The 19,311-nt window shown below is 45.1% G+C and overlaps 2 protein-coding genes across 12 annotated transcripts in view; both read left to right on the forward strand.

Annotated features, from left to right (window-relative positions):
* Positions 1 to 6,681, forward strand: part of NAV1 (neuron navigator 1) — a 274,917-nt gene extending 268,236 nt beyond the window's left edge. For all 9 annotated transcript variants that reach the window (XM_032288714.1, XM_032288716.1, XM_032288718.1 and 6 more), the window contains one exon: positions 1,176 to 6,681. In XM_032288714.1, coding sequence (XP_032144605.1) covers positions 1,176 to 1,271 — 96 coding nt within the window. In that variant the 3' untranslated portion in view covers positions 1,272 to 6,681. The remainder of the gene's footprint in view (positions 1 to 1,175) is intronic.
* A 4,087-nt stretch (positions 6,682 to 10,768) lies between these two features.
* The window catches only part of IPO9 (importin 9), a 51,642-nt gene continuing 43,099 nt past the window's right edge, over positions 10,769 to 19,311 (forward strand). Inside the window, exons 1-2 of one of the 3 annotated variants that reach the window (XM_032288724.1) lie at positions 10,851 to 10,988; positions 16,695 to 16,812. In XM_032288724.1, coding sequence (XP_032144615.1) covers positions 16,758 to 16,812 — 55 coding nt within the window. In that variant the 5' untranslated portion in view covers positions 10,851 to 10,988; positions 16,695 to 16,757. Of the gene's footprint in view, positions 10,989 to 16,694; positions 16,813 to 19,311 lie in introns of those variants that run through there. The other 2 variants (XM_032288723.1, XM_032288725.1) reach the window with 2 other exon arrangements.

The raw sequence follows: 19,311 nt of genomic DNA on the forward strand, positions 1-19,311 counted from the left end.
GCCACCGCGCCCGGCCAATTTTTTGTATCTTTAGTAGAGACGGGGTTTCGCCATGTTGACCAGGATGGTCTCGATCTCTTGACCTCGTGATCCACCCGCCTCAGCCTCCCACAGTGCTGGGATTACAGGCTTGAGCCACCGTGCCTGGCCTCATAATACATTTTTATTTAAATTTTGATTTGTTAAAAACAGATGTTATGTGTGTAAAAATGCTTTTAAATTGGAAGATTATAAATAATCATGTAGACAGAAGAGAATGTGGAAGGCAGATTCAACAGAAAATGCACCAGGCTTACCTAGCTGAAATGGAAGGACGCAATCTTGAAGTGTCCAGGGAAAAAAAGTAGGTAAAGAGAAGGAAGTGATACACTGAGGTGTTTAGACTTGACATGAAGCAACGCGGTTGGTAAGCTGGAGAGAAATAGGTTTATAATAATACAGTGTCTAGCTGCTGGGTTGTAATCTGCTGGAAGGGGAAATTGTTAGAGATGTTTTGCTAGCATTTCTCACATGCCTCCCGGTATTAGTTGGTACCAAGTTCAGGCCTTCTCTCCTCTTCTGGAGTGCAAGCACCCTGCAGGCAGAAGTGGTCTCATTCTTTTTTGGCATTCCTCCACACATCACAGCATGGTGCCTTGTCCCTTGTATAGCAGACATACTCCCAAGTAATTTTTATACATATGCATGTAGAACAGTTGCCACTGAAGCTGCCATCACGGCCTTTCACAAACCACTCTAAACTCTGAGCTCTTTCTCATGAGAAATCAAGGATCAGACCCATGATCTAGATTTTCTTTTTCTTTTCTTTTTTTTTCTTTTCGAGACAAAGTCTTGCTCTGTCGTCCAGGCTGGAGTGCAGTGATGTTATCAAAGCTCACTGTCACCTTAAATTCCTAGGCTCAGAGGCTCAAGTCATCCTCCCACATGGGTTTCTGCATCCTGAGTAGCTGGGACTATAGTTATGTGCCACCACGCCTGGCAGATTTTTTTTTATTATTTTTTGTGGAGACAGGGTCGGTCTCTGTTTTCAAGGCTGATCTCGAACTCCTGGCTTCAAGCTGTCTCCCTACCTTGGCCTCCCAAAGTGTTAGAATTTTTTGTTCTTGTCATTTCCCTTCTGTGGGCAGGACCCAGAGTCCCAACTCTCATAAATCCATCTTTCTGCTCCTCTTCAGATGGCCATGCTGCTAAAACTTCAAGAAGCTGCCAACTACATTGAGTCTCCAGATCGAGAAACCATCCTGGACCCCAACCTCCAGGCAACACTCTAAGGGTTCGGCAGTCACCGTCACCCCTGGACAGCAGAACGCTGGCATCAGCTATCTTAGCTCGTCCTCTCCCCTTTCTTCTTTCACAGCACTGGCTCTCCAGCCCCAGGAGAACAGGAGGGAGGAGGAGGTGAAAGAGGAGGGACGGGTTCTTGGTGCTGTTCCTTTGAGAACTTCCTAGTAAGGATTGGTGGGGTGGCATTTGGGAACTTGTGCCCCCTAAACACATTTACTGGCCTCCTCTAACGACTTTGGGGAAAAGATGATTCTGGGTCTTTCCCTTGACTTCTTGTTCCAACTACAAACTCCTGGGCTTTCTGGGGAGGGGTTCGGAAAACATCAAAACCCTGCAGCAGTTCCTAACTGATTCTCACAAGCAACCCTGAGAGAGACAGTCATGTGAGGGGGATCTGGGGGAGGCAGGAGGCTCCCCAGATTTTCTCACAGACCCTTCCCAATTCCATCACCACTGCCAACAACTCCTCCCCCAAAGATCTGGCTGGAGCCCAGAAAAAGAAGCATGTGGTTTAAAAAATGTTTAAATCAATCTGTAAACGGTAAAAACAAAAAACAAAAACAAGCAAACAAAAAACAATGGAAAAGATGAAGCTGGAGAGAGGGGAACCAGTTGCCAAGGCAGAAAGAGAGCTGCCCGCTCCTGCCCTCTGGATGACACAGGGGACATCGACAAGATGGCTGCCAACCTGAGAGGTCACCAAACCACAAAAATAACATTACAGCCTTCAGAGAGAGACTACTAGCTATGTCTTTCTGCCCTCTAATTTAACGTGCATGAGTCAATAAACCCTACTTTTTTATTTTTGTTTTTTAACTTTGTTTTCACTTTTTTCTCCCGTTTGCCTATTTATTTTTTTCTTTTTCCTTTTTTTTTTTTTTTTTTTAATTTTTCCATTTCCTCACATGTTCATGAGATGCTTGGGTTGCTTTTCCAAGGGCTAGTTTGGCTTTTCCAAGTGGGTTTTCTTTGGAGAACCTCATGCCGTGCAATTGGCATGACACCTGCCATGCCACCATCATTGGCATCCATGGGGCTTATATGAGACATGAAGCATTGGCTCAGAAGTAGAGGGAGAAGAGGAACCCAGTTCCCTTGACTTCCCTTTTGAGAAAGCACACGTTCTGCTGGGTAGCTCAATTGCCAGCCTCTGTCATGAGAGGGTGTAGCCTTGATAGAAGATCTTGGTAGAAAAGTTACTCTGAGCTTTATCATGGACCAGAGGAAAGCCAAGAAATTGAAAACATTCCTCTGTCTTGTGGCCAGTTAGGCCTTTCACTGCACTATTTTGCTGGTGCCTGACTGAATCAAAATAGCCTAGCTGGCTCTTACTAGTTTTGACAAGTGAATATTCACATCTAAGAGACTGAACATCCATGTGAGATCATCCCAATCAGAATATAAGACTCAAGGAGTTTGACTTGGTGGCCAATATCTGCCTTCCAAAGAGATCCTACCTTTGCAGATTTGCTTCTTTCCCTTTGCCCCGAAGGTCTGGGAGTCCCTGTTCTTTCATTTGACAAGTGCTTACTGAGTACTCACTATGTACAAGTCATTAGGTTAAAAAAACAAAAACACACAAGACTTGGGCCCTTAAGTTTACAGTCTAGTAGGAAATGTTAACCTCTATTAAGTGTACACCCCCTTGTTATCTAGACCTTAGGAGCATCTAAGAAACATAACTGAAACCCAAGGAGGCAGCTAGAAAGAAGCTTTTGATTAGATATATAATCATTGGGGGCAGAAGATCTGGGATCGATTAAGATGGAGCCTGAAGGACTATGGAATCTTACTTGTCTGGAGTGAGCAAGTCTACTTCCTGCCATTTCTGAAAGCCCTGTGGGACCAGCTTCCAGGCTGAGCTGCCTGGTAGGCTGAAGCTTCAGGGCTCTGCAGGTCAGGGATATATGATGTGCACGGGCCTACGTGTTTGCTCTTCAGATTCCTAAGTAGCACAAGACTATCAGAATCTATAGGCATACCAACCTGGATCACTTTTCCACCCAACCAAGGAGTAGATGCATCTGACTCTTCGTATCAGTATATTTTCATTTAGGTCCACGAGATGGTCCAGGCTGCCCCTCACAAAAACTTCTGCATCCACCTGATAAGCTCCCAGGAATGACAGGGTTCTGTATGATGGAGACTATTATTGCTATTGCTGCTAATTCCATGAGCTGTGAAGATCCCCAACCAACTCAGCTGTAATATATGCAATTCTGTAGTGGGGAAGAGGCTGTGTGTCCAAGGATGCTGCTGAAATCACTGCCTTAAGGTCTCTGCTGTGCAGAATGAGGAGGCCTCTGAGCTGGCTGTTCTAACTTAGAAGGAAGAGAAGACTGGATGGATGGGCCTGCTTGGGACCTAGGCCTCTTCTAAACCCTGTCCTAAGCTCCATTTCCATGGCAGGGCTCAGACTTTTAATGCCATCTTAATTTGATTGTTGAGCGCTTCACTCTATTTTCTGGTGCTGCCCAGCCAGTGCCTTCTGCCATGGATGTTATTGGCTACTTGAGAAAAAGGAGAGGGGAGGACCCCTTCTTTCATTCCAACTGCCTCTGACCCCAAAGGGATTCTTGGCTCTCTGGTAACCATGGATACCACCATGAATTTTATTTGGATCCTCAGCAGGTTGATTCTGGAGGCCTCATGCTATGACTTTTTCTTTCTCTTCCTGGGCTCCACCACCCTCTACTCTCAGCTGACTGCTGCATTTAGCCCAGGTCTCCAATTGCTTTCCTCCAGAAAATGTGTTCCCATCTAGTGAGGTGGTATTGAAGCCTCAGCTTTCCCTCTGGAGTCTGGGACCCTGTTTACAGTTGCACATCTGGGCTCTTTACTGTGGGGATCGATCATTCTCATGAAGGAATCACAGTTATGTGGCAACTGCAGAAGGTTGAGCCTCCTCATGGTGCTATAACCCCTTGGGATGCTCATCCAGACTTCTCTGAAGCAGAAAACCTGAGCTCCCCACTCACTGCCCTAGAATTTATGGCAAGGAGCAAATCCACAGCATTCTCTCCCACCTACGTCCTGCTTCTTGGTTGAGACTACTGGGATCCTTCAGAAAAGAAACACTGGGTCCTGTAGCTAAATTCTCAACCCTCAGGCACCTTCAGAAGAATCCAGCCTAATCCTGGAAGTTGTGCTATTCTCCTCCTCTCCAGCGCACTGCCCCCCCGCCCCTCCCCCCACCAATTCCATCCCTCACCACAGTTGGTTAGGAAATGACATGAGTTCAATATCTAATGTCAGCCAATGGGGAGAGCCAAAACTCCAGGAGAGGCTCCTCAGATGAGTCCCTTCATTTCTGGATGAAGATGACCAACAAGTTTTGTCCAATGTGTTTGTATCTGAGACCCTGCCTAGGCACTAAAAATAAAATACTAGGTCATTGGAGGCTAATGCGGGACCCGATGTCTGTGTGTGTGTGTGTGTATCTCCCTCTCTCACACACACAAGAGCGGTTTGCTGTTGCTGTTTCCTACCTTCTGAGGCTTCATAGAGTATTTTTTAAAAATCTATGCTTTGTGGCAGCTCTATGGTGCTTATCTCTATCTTTGTGTAAATCCTTAAGTACCCATGTCTTTTTCATGTCTAACCATTGGGAAGGTAGAGGCTGGCAGGGAAGAAGAATCTGCTACAAGGCCATGGGAAAACCCTAAATGAAATTCTTATTGGTTGGTATACTGTTTTGGTCTTGAATTGCCAACCTTCCAGCTGATCTATCCATACTCCTTAAGTACTAAAGACAAAATAGTGGACTATTTTTTCCTCTTAATTTCTTGCCTTCTGGTTTTCTTGCAAGACTAAGACTCTAACTGTACCTAATCTCACCATCTCTTCACTTCTAGCTCCCTGAAACAAGGGTCACGCTACTCAGAGGAATATCCCCTTACAGTGGTCTAAGAAATAACTCTATTTCCATCAAGTGTTCTAAAGAAGTAAGAGGAGAGAAATGGTGGCCTGCCGCTTCTCACAGACACCTCACATCCTCACTTGGGGCAGCATCCACATAGAAACCCTGCATTTAGGTAAAATTTGCCTGACTGAAGGGGACTCAGCCCTCCAAATTAGGATCAAAGAGATATCTACATGAAACCTTAAGAATACTTTATTGCAGTGTTTTGGGGGTAGGGGAATTGTCCTAATCACACACTGAACACGGGGAGTAAGTGCTGAAATGACCCAGATCACCAAATGCAGTTCCTCGTCATACTTTGTTTTTGCTTTCTGTATTCCTTGACACTGGCTAAGCTAAAGTTAAGAAGCGGATTTCATAAGCCAAGCCCAGTGATGGGATGGGAAAATGGGCTTTTGCAGAGGGTTTATTCATAGAGATGGATATACTGCTCACAAGTCTGGCTCATGGCTCCACTGTTTAGTCCATAGTAATAAAATGGTCTTACGAACACTGTTCCCTAAAGGCCAAAACCTGATGATATTGCCCCTTACAATCCAATCAGCCTTATGTTTTAATGAGTCCTGAATCAACCTGACTATGGATATATGGGGCCACCAGCTTGACACTCCCCACTGTCCAGGGTGCATGCCTGCTCAGCCGACCCCTGGAAGCCAACACTGCCGGCCACAGATCCTGGGAAAGGTGGTAGTGAACCGGAAGATGTAGCCTTGAAGGGAGGACACCTATCAAAATGCCAGGGCCACAGGGACACGAAGACAGTTGAAAGTTAAACTGATGTATACTACATCCTTCCAGTTTGATGGTTTGAAATTAAACCTACGTATACTAGATCCTTCCATGTGCTGGATCTTCTTAATGATTACACGGTGGAGAATTTTCTGTGACAAGGGTGGTCATGGAAGTAAGTGAGAGACCCCTGGTTTCTCATTCCTTACAGCAGTGCTTCTCAAAGTATGGCACAAGACCAGCAGCATTTGGGAACTTGTTAGAAACAAAATTCCGAATCCCATCTCAGATCTGCTGAATCAGAAACTCTAGTGAGCGGAATTAGCAACCCACCAACTCCCGGTGTTATGACGCACTCAAAATTCAGCTGTTTCAAAGGGAAAGCCCTTTGGAGTATTGGAGTTCCCACACTGAGAGGCTTTAGGGCCCAAAATAAGAAGGTTCTAGGTTATAATTCAGACTTTAACGTTAACTTCAAGGTCACCTTTCTCATGCTTTCTTGTGTTTCTGTTCTTCCATTTATTTTAACAAAGAAAGTTATGTGTGCTTTTGTGTGGAAGTTAGGAAAATGTTTACATCTTTCCTAGTTGAACACAACCTTCAGAGAAAAGTCTTACGCCTCGGAAATTTCTACCTGGCACACGAAGGGGCTTCAACAAGGAAAGCAGTTGGAGGTCTCTTCCACATTGCTCTTCTGCCAAATTATTTGTATCTATTCTGAGCTGATTATGTAATAGGATGGAAAAGGTAAAAAAAAAAAAAAATCTAATTTGTATTTCCATGACAACATGTTCTCCCAGCAACATCCTGCTCCTTTATTTGAGTTTTAAAGGGCATTGCTGGGCCTGAGAACCAGGCCAGAACCTCCTTCTGTACGCCAGCTAACAATGTAGGGCTGCAGTATCCCGGGAAGGCCCCTTATCCACACTCAGCTCAGCTACTAGGAGTCCTGCGTAATGAAGACACAGCCCTGGGCACTTCGATCCTGGTGCTCCTCCTCTCTTTCCCCATACCAGGACCTGGATATGGAAGTACTCAGCCAAGGCAATAGAATAAACTTTTTTTTCTTTTTTTTTTTTTTTTTTTTTGGAGGAGTCTCGCTTTGTCACCCAGGCTGGAGTGCAGTGGTGCAGTCCCGGCTCACTGCAACCTCCGCCTCCCAGGTTGAAGCGATTGTCCTGCCTCAGCCTCCCGAGTAGCTGAGATTAGGGGTACCTGCTACCACACCCAGCTAGTTTTTGTATTTTTAGTAGAGACAGGGTTTCGCCATGTTGGCCAGGCTGGTCTTGAACTCCTGACCTCAGGTGATCCGCCTGCCTCAGCGTCTGTTAGTGCTGGGATTACAGGCATAAGCCGCTGCGCCTGGCCAACTAAGTTCCTTTTTAAAAAAAATCTGAAGAAACTTCATATATTTACAAAGTCACAAAATAGCTGATGGGGCCATGGGGGAGATGAGGCTGTTTAGAACTAGTTTTGTTTCCAGTTTGTCAGTTTTCCCTGGGGTAGAGCACAAAGCAAAATACATTGCTAGTAATAGGTCTCCTAAGCTCTAGAACTAAGTGTTCAGAGGGAGGACGAAAGCTTGGGGGAGCTGAGTATAAAATAATTCCATTAAAATCACCTCCTCGGGCCCCAGAAGGCTGACGGTGGGTCCTCTGGCCATCTGCGGTGGGGTCTTCCCGCTTCCCGGCCACTTCTCTAAGCCTGAGGACACAAAGACGGTATCAAGGCGGAGCTCGCATATCGCAGCCAGTCTCTGGGCTACTGCTGTGCAGTGGCGCCCACTGTCTCACGCTTTTTTGTTTTTGATTTTTCTAACAAAACAATCTTTTTTCAAAATGAGTTCCGACCCCTGCTAGCTTCCTTCCCCGCTCCGTGCCGTTCCAGGCAGCACCGCGGCAGTCCGGGTTCCCAAGCGCATGGTGTTCCTCAGGTGGGGAGTGGGCAGAAGTTGTCGCAATGCTTTTTTTCAAGTTACTGGGTGCAAAAACCCCAAACCAGGATATGTGTATGCTTCTGTGTTTATGTTTTTTCTCATTTGACCCTCTCCTCGCAACCTGCCCCCTCTTAGAGCTAATACAGAGAAAGCGAAACTGAATCTGGAAAGCAAACTGTTGCATATAGTTGCGGTAACAATCATGAAGAGAGAGCTGGGCTGTCCCCTCAGTAATTCCTTTTAAATAACAAATTACTTACAAATTCAATTCATGCCGGGGCCAGCTGAAGAGGCCTGCCTCCATCACCACTGAGGCCACCCCCATCTGGGCCTCTGTCCGTCTGGCATGTCTCCTCCCAGCAAGATTCATCTGTGCAATGCCATTTGCGTTTCAATAAAGTTATCTCCTGTATTGTCCACTGGCTCTCTAGCTCCCTCTCTGCCTGTTTTCTGTCTCCATGTATCTTGTGGCCCATTCCTTGATCAGCAAGGTCAGACTGCTTGTGGTCATTTGCCTAACCCAGAAGTATAACCCTCTTGCCTGGAAATGTCTGATCCCAAAACCCTAAGCTAGAGTCTCCTGACTCCGGTTGGGGGTGGGGGGAACCCCTGCTGGCACACTGTGGACATAGTATCCTTCACCAGGACTCAAAGCATCCAGCCCAAACATCAAGGCTCTGGAATCTTCCATCCGGGTTGCCACAGTGTTTGAAAACATACCACCCTCTGGACTTTCCTCCATTTTCTTCTTGGGGTAAAAGTGAACAGACCTATTAGAAAGAAGCTGTTTAATCAAGTTCAGCTTCTCTTGGCTACTTCAAGAAGGAAAATATGTCTTACCATTCCCCATTGTGGAATTAAAGGGTCCAAGAAGCAATCTTTTCCCTATGAAATTGTAGTAACATAACTTACCTCTACCCTTTTAACATGGGAGGTGACAAGCGTGTTGAGAACTCTCTTCAAGCCAGTTGCAGTGGGTGCACCTGTAGTTCTAGCTACCCTGGAGGCTGAGGCGGGAGGATCACCTGTCCAACCTGGGCAACACAGCAAGACCCCCCAACTCAACAATAAATAAATAAGGCCTTCCTTTGAAATAATCTTCTGATGAGACCACTTAATCCCTGATTGTTATCACTCTAGCATCCACAGTCTTGGAAGTGACCTAGGAACTGGTAGCTGGTTTCCTTTGCCATGTGAGAATGAACTCATTTGATAAGGGTTCCTGGAAACCATTTTGAAGGCACATAACCTCAACAGCTCACTAAAAACTACCTGTTCCTGTTTGCTCTAGAATCTCCCATTCCAGCGACATTCCATCCCTTCTGCCACTACATGCTTGGCACTCTGTTCTGCATTTTTTTTTTTTTTTTTTTAATAGACAGAGTCTCTATATGTCGCCCAAATTGGAACGCAGTAGCTATTCATAGGCGTGATGACAGCGCACCACAGCCTGAAACTCCTGGGCTCAAGTGATCCTCCTGCCTTTTTTTTTTTTTTTTTGAGAGACGTTGTCTCACTCTGTTGCCCAGGCTGGAGTGCAGTGCAGCTCACTGCAACCTCCGCCTCCTGGGTTCAAGCAATTCTCTTGCCTCAGCCTCCTGAGTAGCTGGGATTACAGCTGTGCACCACCATGCCTGGTTAGTATTTTGTATTTTTAGTAGAGATGGGGTTTCACCATGTTGGTCACGCTGGTCTCAAACTCCTGACCTCGTGATCTACCCACCCTGGCCTCTCAAAGTGCTGGGATTACAGGCATGAGCCACTGCACCCGCCCCCCCCCTTTTTTTTTTCTTTGAGACAAGTTCTCACTCTGTCACCCAGGCTGGAGTGCAGTGGTGCGATCACAGCTCACTGCAGCCTCGTCCTCCCGGGCTCAATTCCCACCTCCACCTCTTGAGTAGCTGGGACTACAGGCGCAGGCCACCATGCCTGAGCAATTTTTGTATTTTTTTTCTAGGGATGAAGTCTCGCCATGTTGCCCAGGTTGTTCACAAACTCCTGGGCTCAAGTGATCCTCCTGCCTTGGCCTCCCAACGTGCTAGGACTAGAGGCGTGAGCCACTGTGCCTGGCCACACCCTGCATTTTTAACACCGCACTGCAGGGCTCATCCTCTACACCTGCTCCACTATTGAGGAGTGGCTCTGCACGGTGGCCCATTTCCTACAACCAGTTACGGACAACCACATCATCAGACTGCTCTTGTTCCCACACCCCTTAAATGTACAACCCTAATTTGTCAGGGAAAACATTTGTACGTTTTCAACAAATAGGATACACTCTCAGTCACATACAGCACTCACTCTGGAGGAAACACTCTCTCACATGCAGGTGCTCTCCCTTGCCCACCCACTTCCCAGTTTCGAGGTTGGGCCCATCTAGGCTGGGAAACCAAGGGACCGGCAACAGAGCGAGACAATGTCTCAAAAAAAAAAAAAAAAAAAATTCCCAGTTTGCTTTAGTTTCTTCTCCCCGTCTTTAGATTCCTGAGGCTAAGATGAAGAGAGTCACTTTAGCCAACTTTTTTGCAGTGTTTGGGGGGAAAAGAGTGTGGTTAGCTATTTGTGACCCGGACCTCTCTCCTTAAAGCCCTCTACATCCATTCCCATCCGGCCTCCTCTCTCCTAACACCTGAAATATGCATAAATATAAAGTCATATATCATGACCTTTATTCCAAATGAGATTGCTAACTTACTGTGCAACTTTAGGAAAGCCCCTCAACCTCTCTGGGGCTCAGTTTTCACATAAATCCAATGGTCCTTGCAGAGAAAGGTGCAGTTCTCGTTCACGCAACAGGAGGCGCTGTCTATGGAGGCTTAGGCTCATTCCCCGCCCTCCGCCCGCTCCCGCCCGCCTCTGGTGCGCAGGCGCGGCTTCGCGGATTGGCCGCGCGCGGGGGCCGTCATTCCGTGGCGGGTCCCGGCCGCGGGGCTGGCGGGCTGAGGCGAGGAAAGATGGCGGCGTCGGCGGCAGCTGGTGCGGCCTCCGGACTGCCGGGTCCAGTGGCACAAGGATTGAAGGAGGCCTTGGTGGATACGCTCACTGGGATCCTATCCCCAGTACAGGAGGTGCGAGCGGCTGCTGAAGAACAGATTAAGGTGCTGGAGGTGACGGAGGGTGAGTGAGGCGGGACCGTCACGAGGATGGCTCAGCCGCACAATCCGCTGACCGCAGCTCCGGACCGGCAGGGGACATGGGGAGCCTGAGCCAGTTGGAGATCCGGACGCGGAGAAGTGGAGTAGGAAGCGAGAGGTTGATGTCGCTGGTGACTGTGAAAGTCCCAGAGAGGAGAGGCGCGCCTGAAGGATAGGGTCGGGGGAGGTGGAGCCTGGGGGTTGGCGGGGGAGGGTGGAGACTGGAAAAGATAGATGGAGCCTAGAATCTGCTGGCGACGGAGATGGAGCTAGACTTGGTGCTGCTGGAGGAAGTAGCGCGGTCTGGGAAATATTTTTTGAGTCTAAAACCAAGGTCTTTTGCTGTTCTGTTCACCAGCTCGATTGTACTGGGTTAAGAGTAGGGGGAGCTACTAGAAGTGGAGAAGGATAGGGCCTTGAGAAGGCGGCTATCAGAGCGAATAGATGTCATCAAACAAGTTTCTGCCTGTGAGTTACAAACCTAGCTGGTTGTTTGTACTCTTCATGTTTTCCAAGAAATTAAATGCATATGCAACTGCTTCACCGTCCTGACCATACTTCCGTTTATTTTAAAAATAATTTGCCCTTGTTAAATACCTTTGTGCATTTCTGTTTGGAGGACCTGATCATCCTTTGTTTTTGATTCTTTGTCTCCATCCTCTATTGTGTGCTTTAAAGTGATGGAGTAGAAAATAAACTATGGGTTCGAGATTTTCTATCAATTTCCTGCTGAGTGAGCCTTTCACCAGGTTCAGTGTAGCTACTACAAAGAACAATTTAATACGGAAACAAGTGGAGGAAAAATCTTCTTGGTCTTTGTATAAGAACTCTGTCTGGTCAGAGCTTCACTGGAACTCCAAATCCTCAGAATCTCCCAACTCAGGAATATTTCCATCACCACTAAAATACCTCATCAGAGATATGGGAAATTGTCCCATCACACATACCCATCACATTCAGAACCTTGAGTTAACTCTCCTACTGGACGTATTTTTATTGAAAAGAATTTAGAACAAATGTCTCAAATTTAGTTTGTATTCTTTCACAGTGTGACAGAGTTGTTGAAAACAAATTTTCTTCTGTTGGAAATATGTTGATATTTGGGATCTAACAGGCTAAGGACCATTTCGAAGACCCAGTTGTAATTGTCACTGTTTTATAAAATACCAGATCCTACAAAAGGAGAAACCACTGGTTCGGAGAAAGCTTTTTGAGAACCATGGAGTTTTTATCGGCTTCTAAGTAAAATCCCTTTACGCACATTCATGTCTGTCTCCCTTGAGTATGAGGAAGGAAGAGTGACAAATCAAAGGAACCTCATCACATTCAAGGTGCCACCTGAATAAAGCTGAGCCTGGTGCAAATTCATCCTAACTAAACCTTCCCTGAGTGGTACCCAGTGTTCCTGGTGCCCCAAAGGCACGTGTGGCACCTTTGTATGAAAGGTGGACCTTGACTCATGTCTAAACTGTCTTACAACGTCTCCACTTTTGCTCTGATCTTTTCAACTTTAGCCAAATGCCATGATCTCATCTAGGCAAAGTCAATTATAAAGTTTTTGAGGTCTTTTCTGAAGCTGTGATTCCTCACTTTATTCATCTTTTTTTTTTCTTGAGACTGGGTCTTGCTCTATCATATAGGCTTTCGTGCAGTGGTGCCATCATGGCTCACTGCAGCCTCAAACTTCTGGACTCAAGCGATCCTCCCACCTAGGCCTCCCAAAGTGCTGGGATTAAGGCATGAGCCACTGTACCTGGCATTTTTTTGGGTCTTTAAGTGAAAAATTAAATTTCAAAAGGACAGAATTTTGATCTAGGCCACTGATGAGAAATACATTGACCCTCCCTTTCCCCCATAACTTACTGGTAATGTGCTATTGGGTACACTGTGAGAATGAGAAGTATGGAAAGGCATTGATGCAGTGACCTGACATTGGTCTAGTTAATGGAGCATATGACTCAAGTTTTGGATGTGGTTAGAGAGTTGGATCAGTCTCTGGAGTTCAGTCCAGTGCTTCAGACCCTTTTGAAGCTGTTTGTGTCTTTTAAGTAGTCTTGTTCCTTATGTTTATCTGAAAAACTATAGAGATTTACTGCCTTCTGTGCCTCTTTTTTTGGTGGAGAATGGTAATCCATTGCTCAGATGCAGTCTGCTTTCTTCCTTTTGTGGCCTTTAACAAGTTATCTTTGAAATTGGGTTCAGAGAATCTCTCAGATGTTTAGTGAACATGGTGTAATATAGTGGCTTCTTCTCCACCAGCCTCAACCCTTTACATGAAAATATAGCACCTTGCTTTCCAGCCAGGAATTAGCCAACTATCTGGCCTGATGAAACTGGCGGACATTGCTGCTTCTATTAGAATGCCCTACAGAGTAAGATGAGCCATTCTTGCAGACAAATGGACAAATTAGTTTCCACTCCTTTGGTGTTGCTTCACATTAGGTTTGGTTTTGCTTTGTTTTTTGAGATAGAGTCTCACTCTGTCGCCCAGGCTGGAGTGCAGTGGTGCAATCTTGACTCACTGCAGCCTCTGCCTCCCAGCTTCAAGCAGTTCTCCTGCCTCAGCCTCCCGAGTAGCTGGGATTATAGGCACCTGCCACCATGCCATGTTGCCCAGGCTGGTCTTCAACTCCTGAGCTCAAGCAATCTGCCCACCTCGGCCTCCCAAAGTGTTGAGATGACAGGCATGAGCCAACCTGCCAGGCCAGAAACACTCTTAAAATTTGAAGTTAATGAGAAATCTGGGATTTGGTGTCTACTATTATTTTATCCTGGTAATCTTTTGATCCTTTTCTGGTTCCACAGGGCCCAGGATCAGTTGACAACCAGATCTAGTCCCTCTGTCCTCTCAAATTATGACACCGTCTTTGTGAGCTGTTTATTAATCCATCATATAGGAGACTGGTACCACATGGTCCTTAATATTAACTGGTCTGTTTCTTTTGCCAAAAAGGTTTATTACCTTCCTTGGCTACCAGGTGATGATCCCCAGTCTTGAAGATTAAGTGGAAGAATATCTAATTTGTGGGGAAAGGGCACAGGTCAATTGTCAACTCCCTGTTAAAAGGACAGGCAAAAGAGAAGTTGACATGCTGTGACCAAACTGTACTATAGATGAGATTTTAAGAAGCAAGTATCTTAGAAAGTAAAGGTTGCTGGAGCCTAGAGTAATCCTGATCATTTAGTGTACCAGCTGATATTTTCTGAGAAATAAATTGCCTATAATTAATTATCACATTTTCCAGAATGGGCACCTGTTCTCTTAAGCCAAGGAAGTGTGTGTATTTGAGAGATCCACTTGATTCATATAGTATGTCAGTCTGAAAAGGATAAGATAGGTTGCTTCATCAGCCTGGTGTCCTGGAATGATTTTCTTTTTGTTTTTCTTTTTCTTTTTGAGACAGAGTTTTACCCTGTCATCCAGGCTGGAGTGTGTTGGCACAACCTCGGCTCACTGCAACCTCCACCTCCTGGATTCAAGTGATTCTCATGCGTATGTCTCCTGAGTAACTGGGATTACAGGCACATGCCACCACACCCGGCTTATTTTTGTTTTTTTGTTTTTTTTTTTTTTTTGAGACGGAGTTTCGCTCTTGTTACCCAGGCTGGAGTGCAATGGCGCAATCTCGGCTCACTGCAACCTCCGCCTCCTGGGTTCAGGCAATTCTCCTGCCTCAGCCTCCTGAGTAGCTGGGATTACAGGCACGCGCCACCATGCCCAGCTAATTTTTTGTAGTTTTAGTAGAGACGGGGTTTCACCGTGTTGACCAGGATGGTCTCGATCTCTTGACCTTGTGATCCACCCGCCTCGGCCTCCCAAAGTGCTGGGATTACAGGCGTGAGCCACCGCGCCCGGCCTTATTTTTGTATTTTTAATAGAGATGGAGTTTCACCCTGTTAGCCAGGCTGGTCTCAAACTCCTGACCTCAGGTGATCCACCTGCCTTGCCCTCCCAAAGTGTTAGGATTACAGGCATTAGCCACTGCGCCCAAATGATTTTCTTGAGTCCCTGTGCTTGCTATTTTCCCTGATCACTTGGAATCCGGAAGAAACCCAGCAAACCTCTCTGAATATTTAAAGTCTATTTAACAGGGCTAATTAGATAAAGAGATGATACCAGTAACCACCTTCATCAGATAGCACTCCCATCCTGAATTGAGAAGAACATTGCTTGAAAGTTTGGAAGTCGCTGGGTGTGGTGGCTCATGCCTTGTAATCCCAGCACTTTGGGAGGCAGAGGCAGATGGATCACCTGAGGTCAGTAGTTCAAGACCAGACTGACCAACATAGTGAAACCTCCTCTCTACTAAAAATACAAAAAATTAGCTGAGTTTGGTGGCGGGCATCTGTAATCCCAGCTACCAGGGAAGCTAAGGCAGGAGAATTGCTTGAACCCAGGAGGCTGAGGTTGTGGTGAGCCGAGATTGCACCATTGCACTCCAGCCTGGGCAACAAGAGTTAAACTCCATCTCAAAAATGAAAGAAAGAAAGTTTGGAAGTTACTGTAGTATACAGTATTCTGCAGATAATTGTTAACTTTTGTTTTTCTTTCTTTCTTTCTTTTTTTTTTTTTTAAAGATACAGGGTATTGCTCTATCACCCAGGTTGGCTGGAATGCAGTGGCGTGATCCTAGCTCACTGCAGCCTCCAACTCCTGGGCTCACGCAACCCTCCCACCTCAGCCTCTCAAGTAGCTGTGACACATGTTCATACCCAGCTGATTTTTTTTAGCTTTTTTCTGGAGATGGGGTCTTGCTGTGTTGAGCAAGCTGATGTTGAACTGCTGCCCTCAAGTGATCCTCCCAAAGTGCTGGGATTATAGGGATGAGCCACCCTTTTCATTTTTCTTGGGAGGATTGAGATTTTAAGTTTGTTCAGGTTTATAGATTTGCTTCTAACTAAATAGGGTAAAAATTTCAAGAAAAAAAAAGTTTTTGATTTGTTAGAGACTTTTTTGTGTTGCTTCACTGCTAAGAGTCTAGAGCATTCTTTCTAATTCTGTTTTGTTTAATAGGCAGGCTCATGTTAAGCACTTTATAAACATAGTAGTTAAAAAGACTGGAGAGGTTAAGAACCACCAAAGATCTCTTACGTCGGAGTCTCATATTCTGCACTCAGCTTCATCAACTCTCTTTTGTTTTTGTCTGACTTATGGTGAGATCATGAGAATTACCATCTTTTAAGAATGTCAGCCTTTTATTTTTGGTGTATTTGTGCTTTACTTTTTTATATTGTAGAGTGAAGTTCTTTCCCTCTTTTTCTTCTTTCTCTACTTTCCTCTAAGAATGGCATTACCCAACTGGTGGAATGGGTTGCTTTCATTCAGCAGCTTTTAATTCTCCATGCCAGCATGCACAGACTTTCTTATGTAACTAGATTTAGACCCTTGGTCATTTTCTTCTTTTAGTTATTTCTTTTTTGCCTATTAGAAATGAAGACATTTCCCCTATTATTTGGCCTTATCTAGTTCCCAGTAGATAGTCACAGAGAATACATTTTTCTTCCCTTCCACCACCATTACGTTGAACAGGCAGTGGGGGGAAATTATCTCTGCCTCACCTTTTCTGGCATTCAGATGCTGCCTAGATATCTATATTGATATCCCCACCTTAGATGCCTAGAGAGATGATCCTGCTGGCTGGAAGTTTGCTTTCTGGTTCTCATGGGCACTTTTCTGGCTCTTTTGCAGTATAGCGTAAGCACTGTCCACCTGCGAAGGGCGCCCCTCAAGGATCCAGACGCACTCCTGGGCATGTGGCGGGCACTGAGCCGAGCGGAAGGCGGCCACGCTCGGAAAAAGGCCAGTGGTAGAGTTTTCTTTTTCCTTTCAGCTTGGTTTTGTGGTGCTTACCAGCCCCCCTGAGAAATAGGGGGCTTATCCAGGGCTCTACTTAAAACCCTGTCCTTCTCCAACAATCCCTGTTCACAATTCTTACTATTTGACTCTCAAAGTATTGCTACGTCTTGTCTCTCTAGGAGACCCTTCAGACCAATAGCGTATATTTCTTAACTGATCCTTTATCCTCCATGCTCTCCTTTGGGTTTTCCCTTCTAAACCAAGTTTTAGATAGATAATGTTTTTTGCCAAGTAGGGTGATAGGAGAGAAAGAGGAGCAAGGGCCGGGCGCGGTGGTGCGTGCCTGTAGTCCCAGCGACTCGGGAGCCTGAGGTGGGAGGATTGCTTGAGCCCAGGAGTTCTGGGCTGTAGTGCGCTATGCCAATCGGGTGTCCGCACTAAGTTCGGCATCAATATGGTAACCTCCCGGGAGCGGGGGACCACCAGGTTGCCTAAGGAGGGGTAAACCGGCCCAGGTCGGATACGGAGCAGGTCAAAACTCCCGTGCTCATCAGTAGTGGGATCACGCCTGTGAATAGCCACTGCATTCCAGCCTGGGCAATATAGCGAGACCCCATTTCTAAAAAAAAAAGAAAGAAAGAAAGGGGAGCAAGGATAACGAGGGAAGCAAGAGGCTAAAAGAGAATGAGACTAGAGAATGAAAGAGGGCAGAGGATTTCTTAGAAAGGAAGTCAAAGAATGCCGTTTTGGATTGGAATAAAGGTATAATTGAGAATCTAGGGTCAGGGTGAAAACCCAGTTTAACAGAATGACCTGTCCTTATTTCACCGTGGGAAAGGGAACTAGAGAAATTAAATTTCCTAACAAAAATAGCTTTACAAAGCTAACTTCTTATAACCCTCTTGGTAGTGTTGCCCTTTGGCTCAACTTCATAGACTGAATCTTAGTTTAATCTTAAATGGTCCTTTCCAAGCAAAGCAAAATAAAGTGGATATGTATGTCTGTGTTTCTTATATTTTCCCCGCCTTCATCATCCCAGAGTAAATTATTAGGCTATTCTTTCTTGTGTTTTTAAAGACATTATGTTAAAAAACACCAATCAGTAAACCCAGAAGTTCCCCAACACACACACAGACGCACACACACGTGCTTTTTTTTTCTAACAGATATACTTAGTTGTATTTCAAACAATGTTCTATCTTTGTTAAGTGAAAAATCTGTAAGTAGGGTTTTACTACTTAATAGAAACCAGTGGATAGGAGCAAATGTGTTGATCAGATTTAAAATAAGACAGAGAGCTTTAGGACTTTTTTCTGGCTTTTCCTTCTTTGCAGTAGTTTGTTAGTTTGCTTTTTAATTGAGACAGAGTCTCGCTGTGTCATCCAGGCTGGAGTGCAGCGATGTGATCATAGCTTACACATAGCCTCAAACTCCTGGGCTCAAGCAATCCTTCCATGTTAGCCTCCTGAGTAGATGGGACTACAGATGTGCACCACCACGCCCAGCTAATTTTACATTTGTTTTATAGCACAGAGTTTACCATTAACACCATACTGCTTGGAAACAATTATTTATGTAGCTTTTAAGTAAAGTTTTATGGGCATGACACTCTTCAATTGTGACTGATTACCCTTGTATTTCTAATACATATGTGGTCTAGACAGAATAAACTGTGTTAAGTAAAATAATTTTGTATTTTCCCTCTTTCATAACCATGTAACCTAATGCAGATAAGCTCTTTGTCTTTGAATTTTTGAGACTTCCAAATATGTGGTCATGTTGAGCATGTGGTCACAATTTTTGAAACTCTGGGGGTCTGTAGAGAAGAAAATCTATTCTGTTCATCTGTTTTATTTTAAAATTTAAAATTTGTCTTTAGTTAACAGTGATGATGTTCTTTGAAGATTTTCTTTGCCATTATATCTGCTTTTTTGAGCAAGTATATATATTACTTGAACTTTAATGCTGCTTCTTTCATGTGTGAAATTAGTTTTTGGAAGAAATTCATCTTAAAATACTTGCTGTAGGTACAGATTCCTTGGTTAACTTAGGTTTTCGGTCCCTCCATTTTTCTTAATCTTCTGATGGTCTCTTATTCTCACCCTCCCTTCCAGTCTCAGTGATGTGTGAAGTAAGGTGCTTAGTGGAATTTGGTAGATGATTTTTGATAGGTTACCAGACATGATTAACTTATTATAGTATTGGAGTGAAGAGCTTTTAGGTATTGTGATCATCACGAGAGTGCATCCTTCTGGCGGGGATATGGAAAAAATATATTCATGCTAAGCTTTTCTCTGAAGAGAATAGACTTGAAATGCTCTGGTTGGTGAGAAAGGACCCCTAAACTGTGACAGGACCTGTGTGTAAAGTTTGACAGTCTTCATGCTCTAATGACTCTTGTGGTCCAGAGTGAACTGGTGGAAAATGAGTGATTCTTTTTCTCTTATGTGAGCTGTGAGCCTCAGTATTACCCTGCAACTATATGAATATCAGTGCTGTCATTGGAAGG

This window comes from Sapajus apella, unplaced genomic scaffold (genome assembly GCF_009761245.1).
Source record: "Sapajus apella isolate SASKATOON/1434 unplaced genomic scaffold, GSC_monkey_1.0 scaffold22, whole genome shotgun sequence".
In the NCBI taxonomy this organism is placed as follows: Eukaryota; Metazoa; Chordata; class Mammalia; order Primates; family Cebidae; genus Sapajus; species Sapajus apella.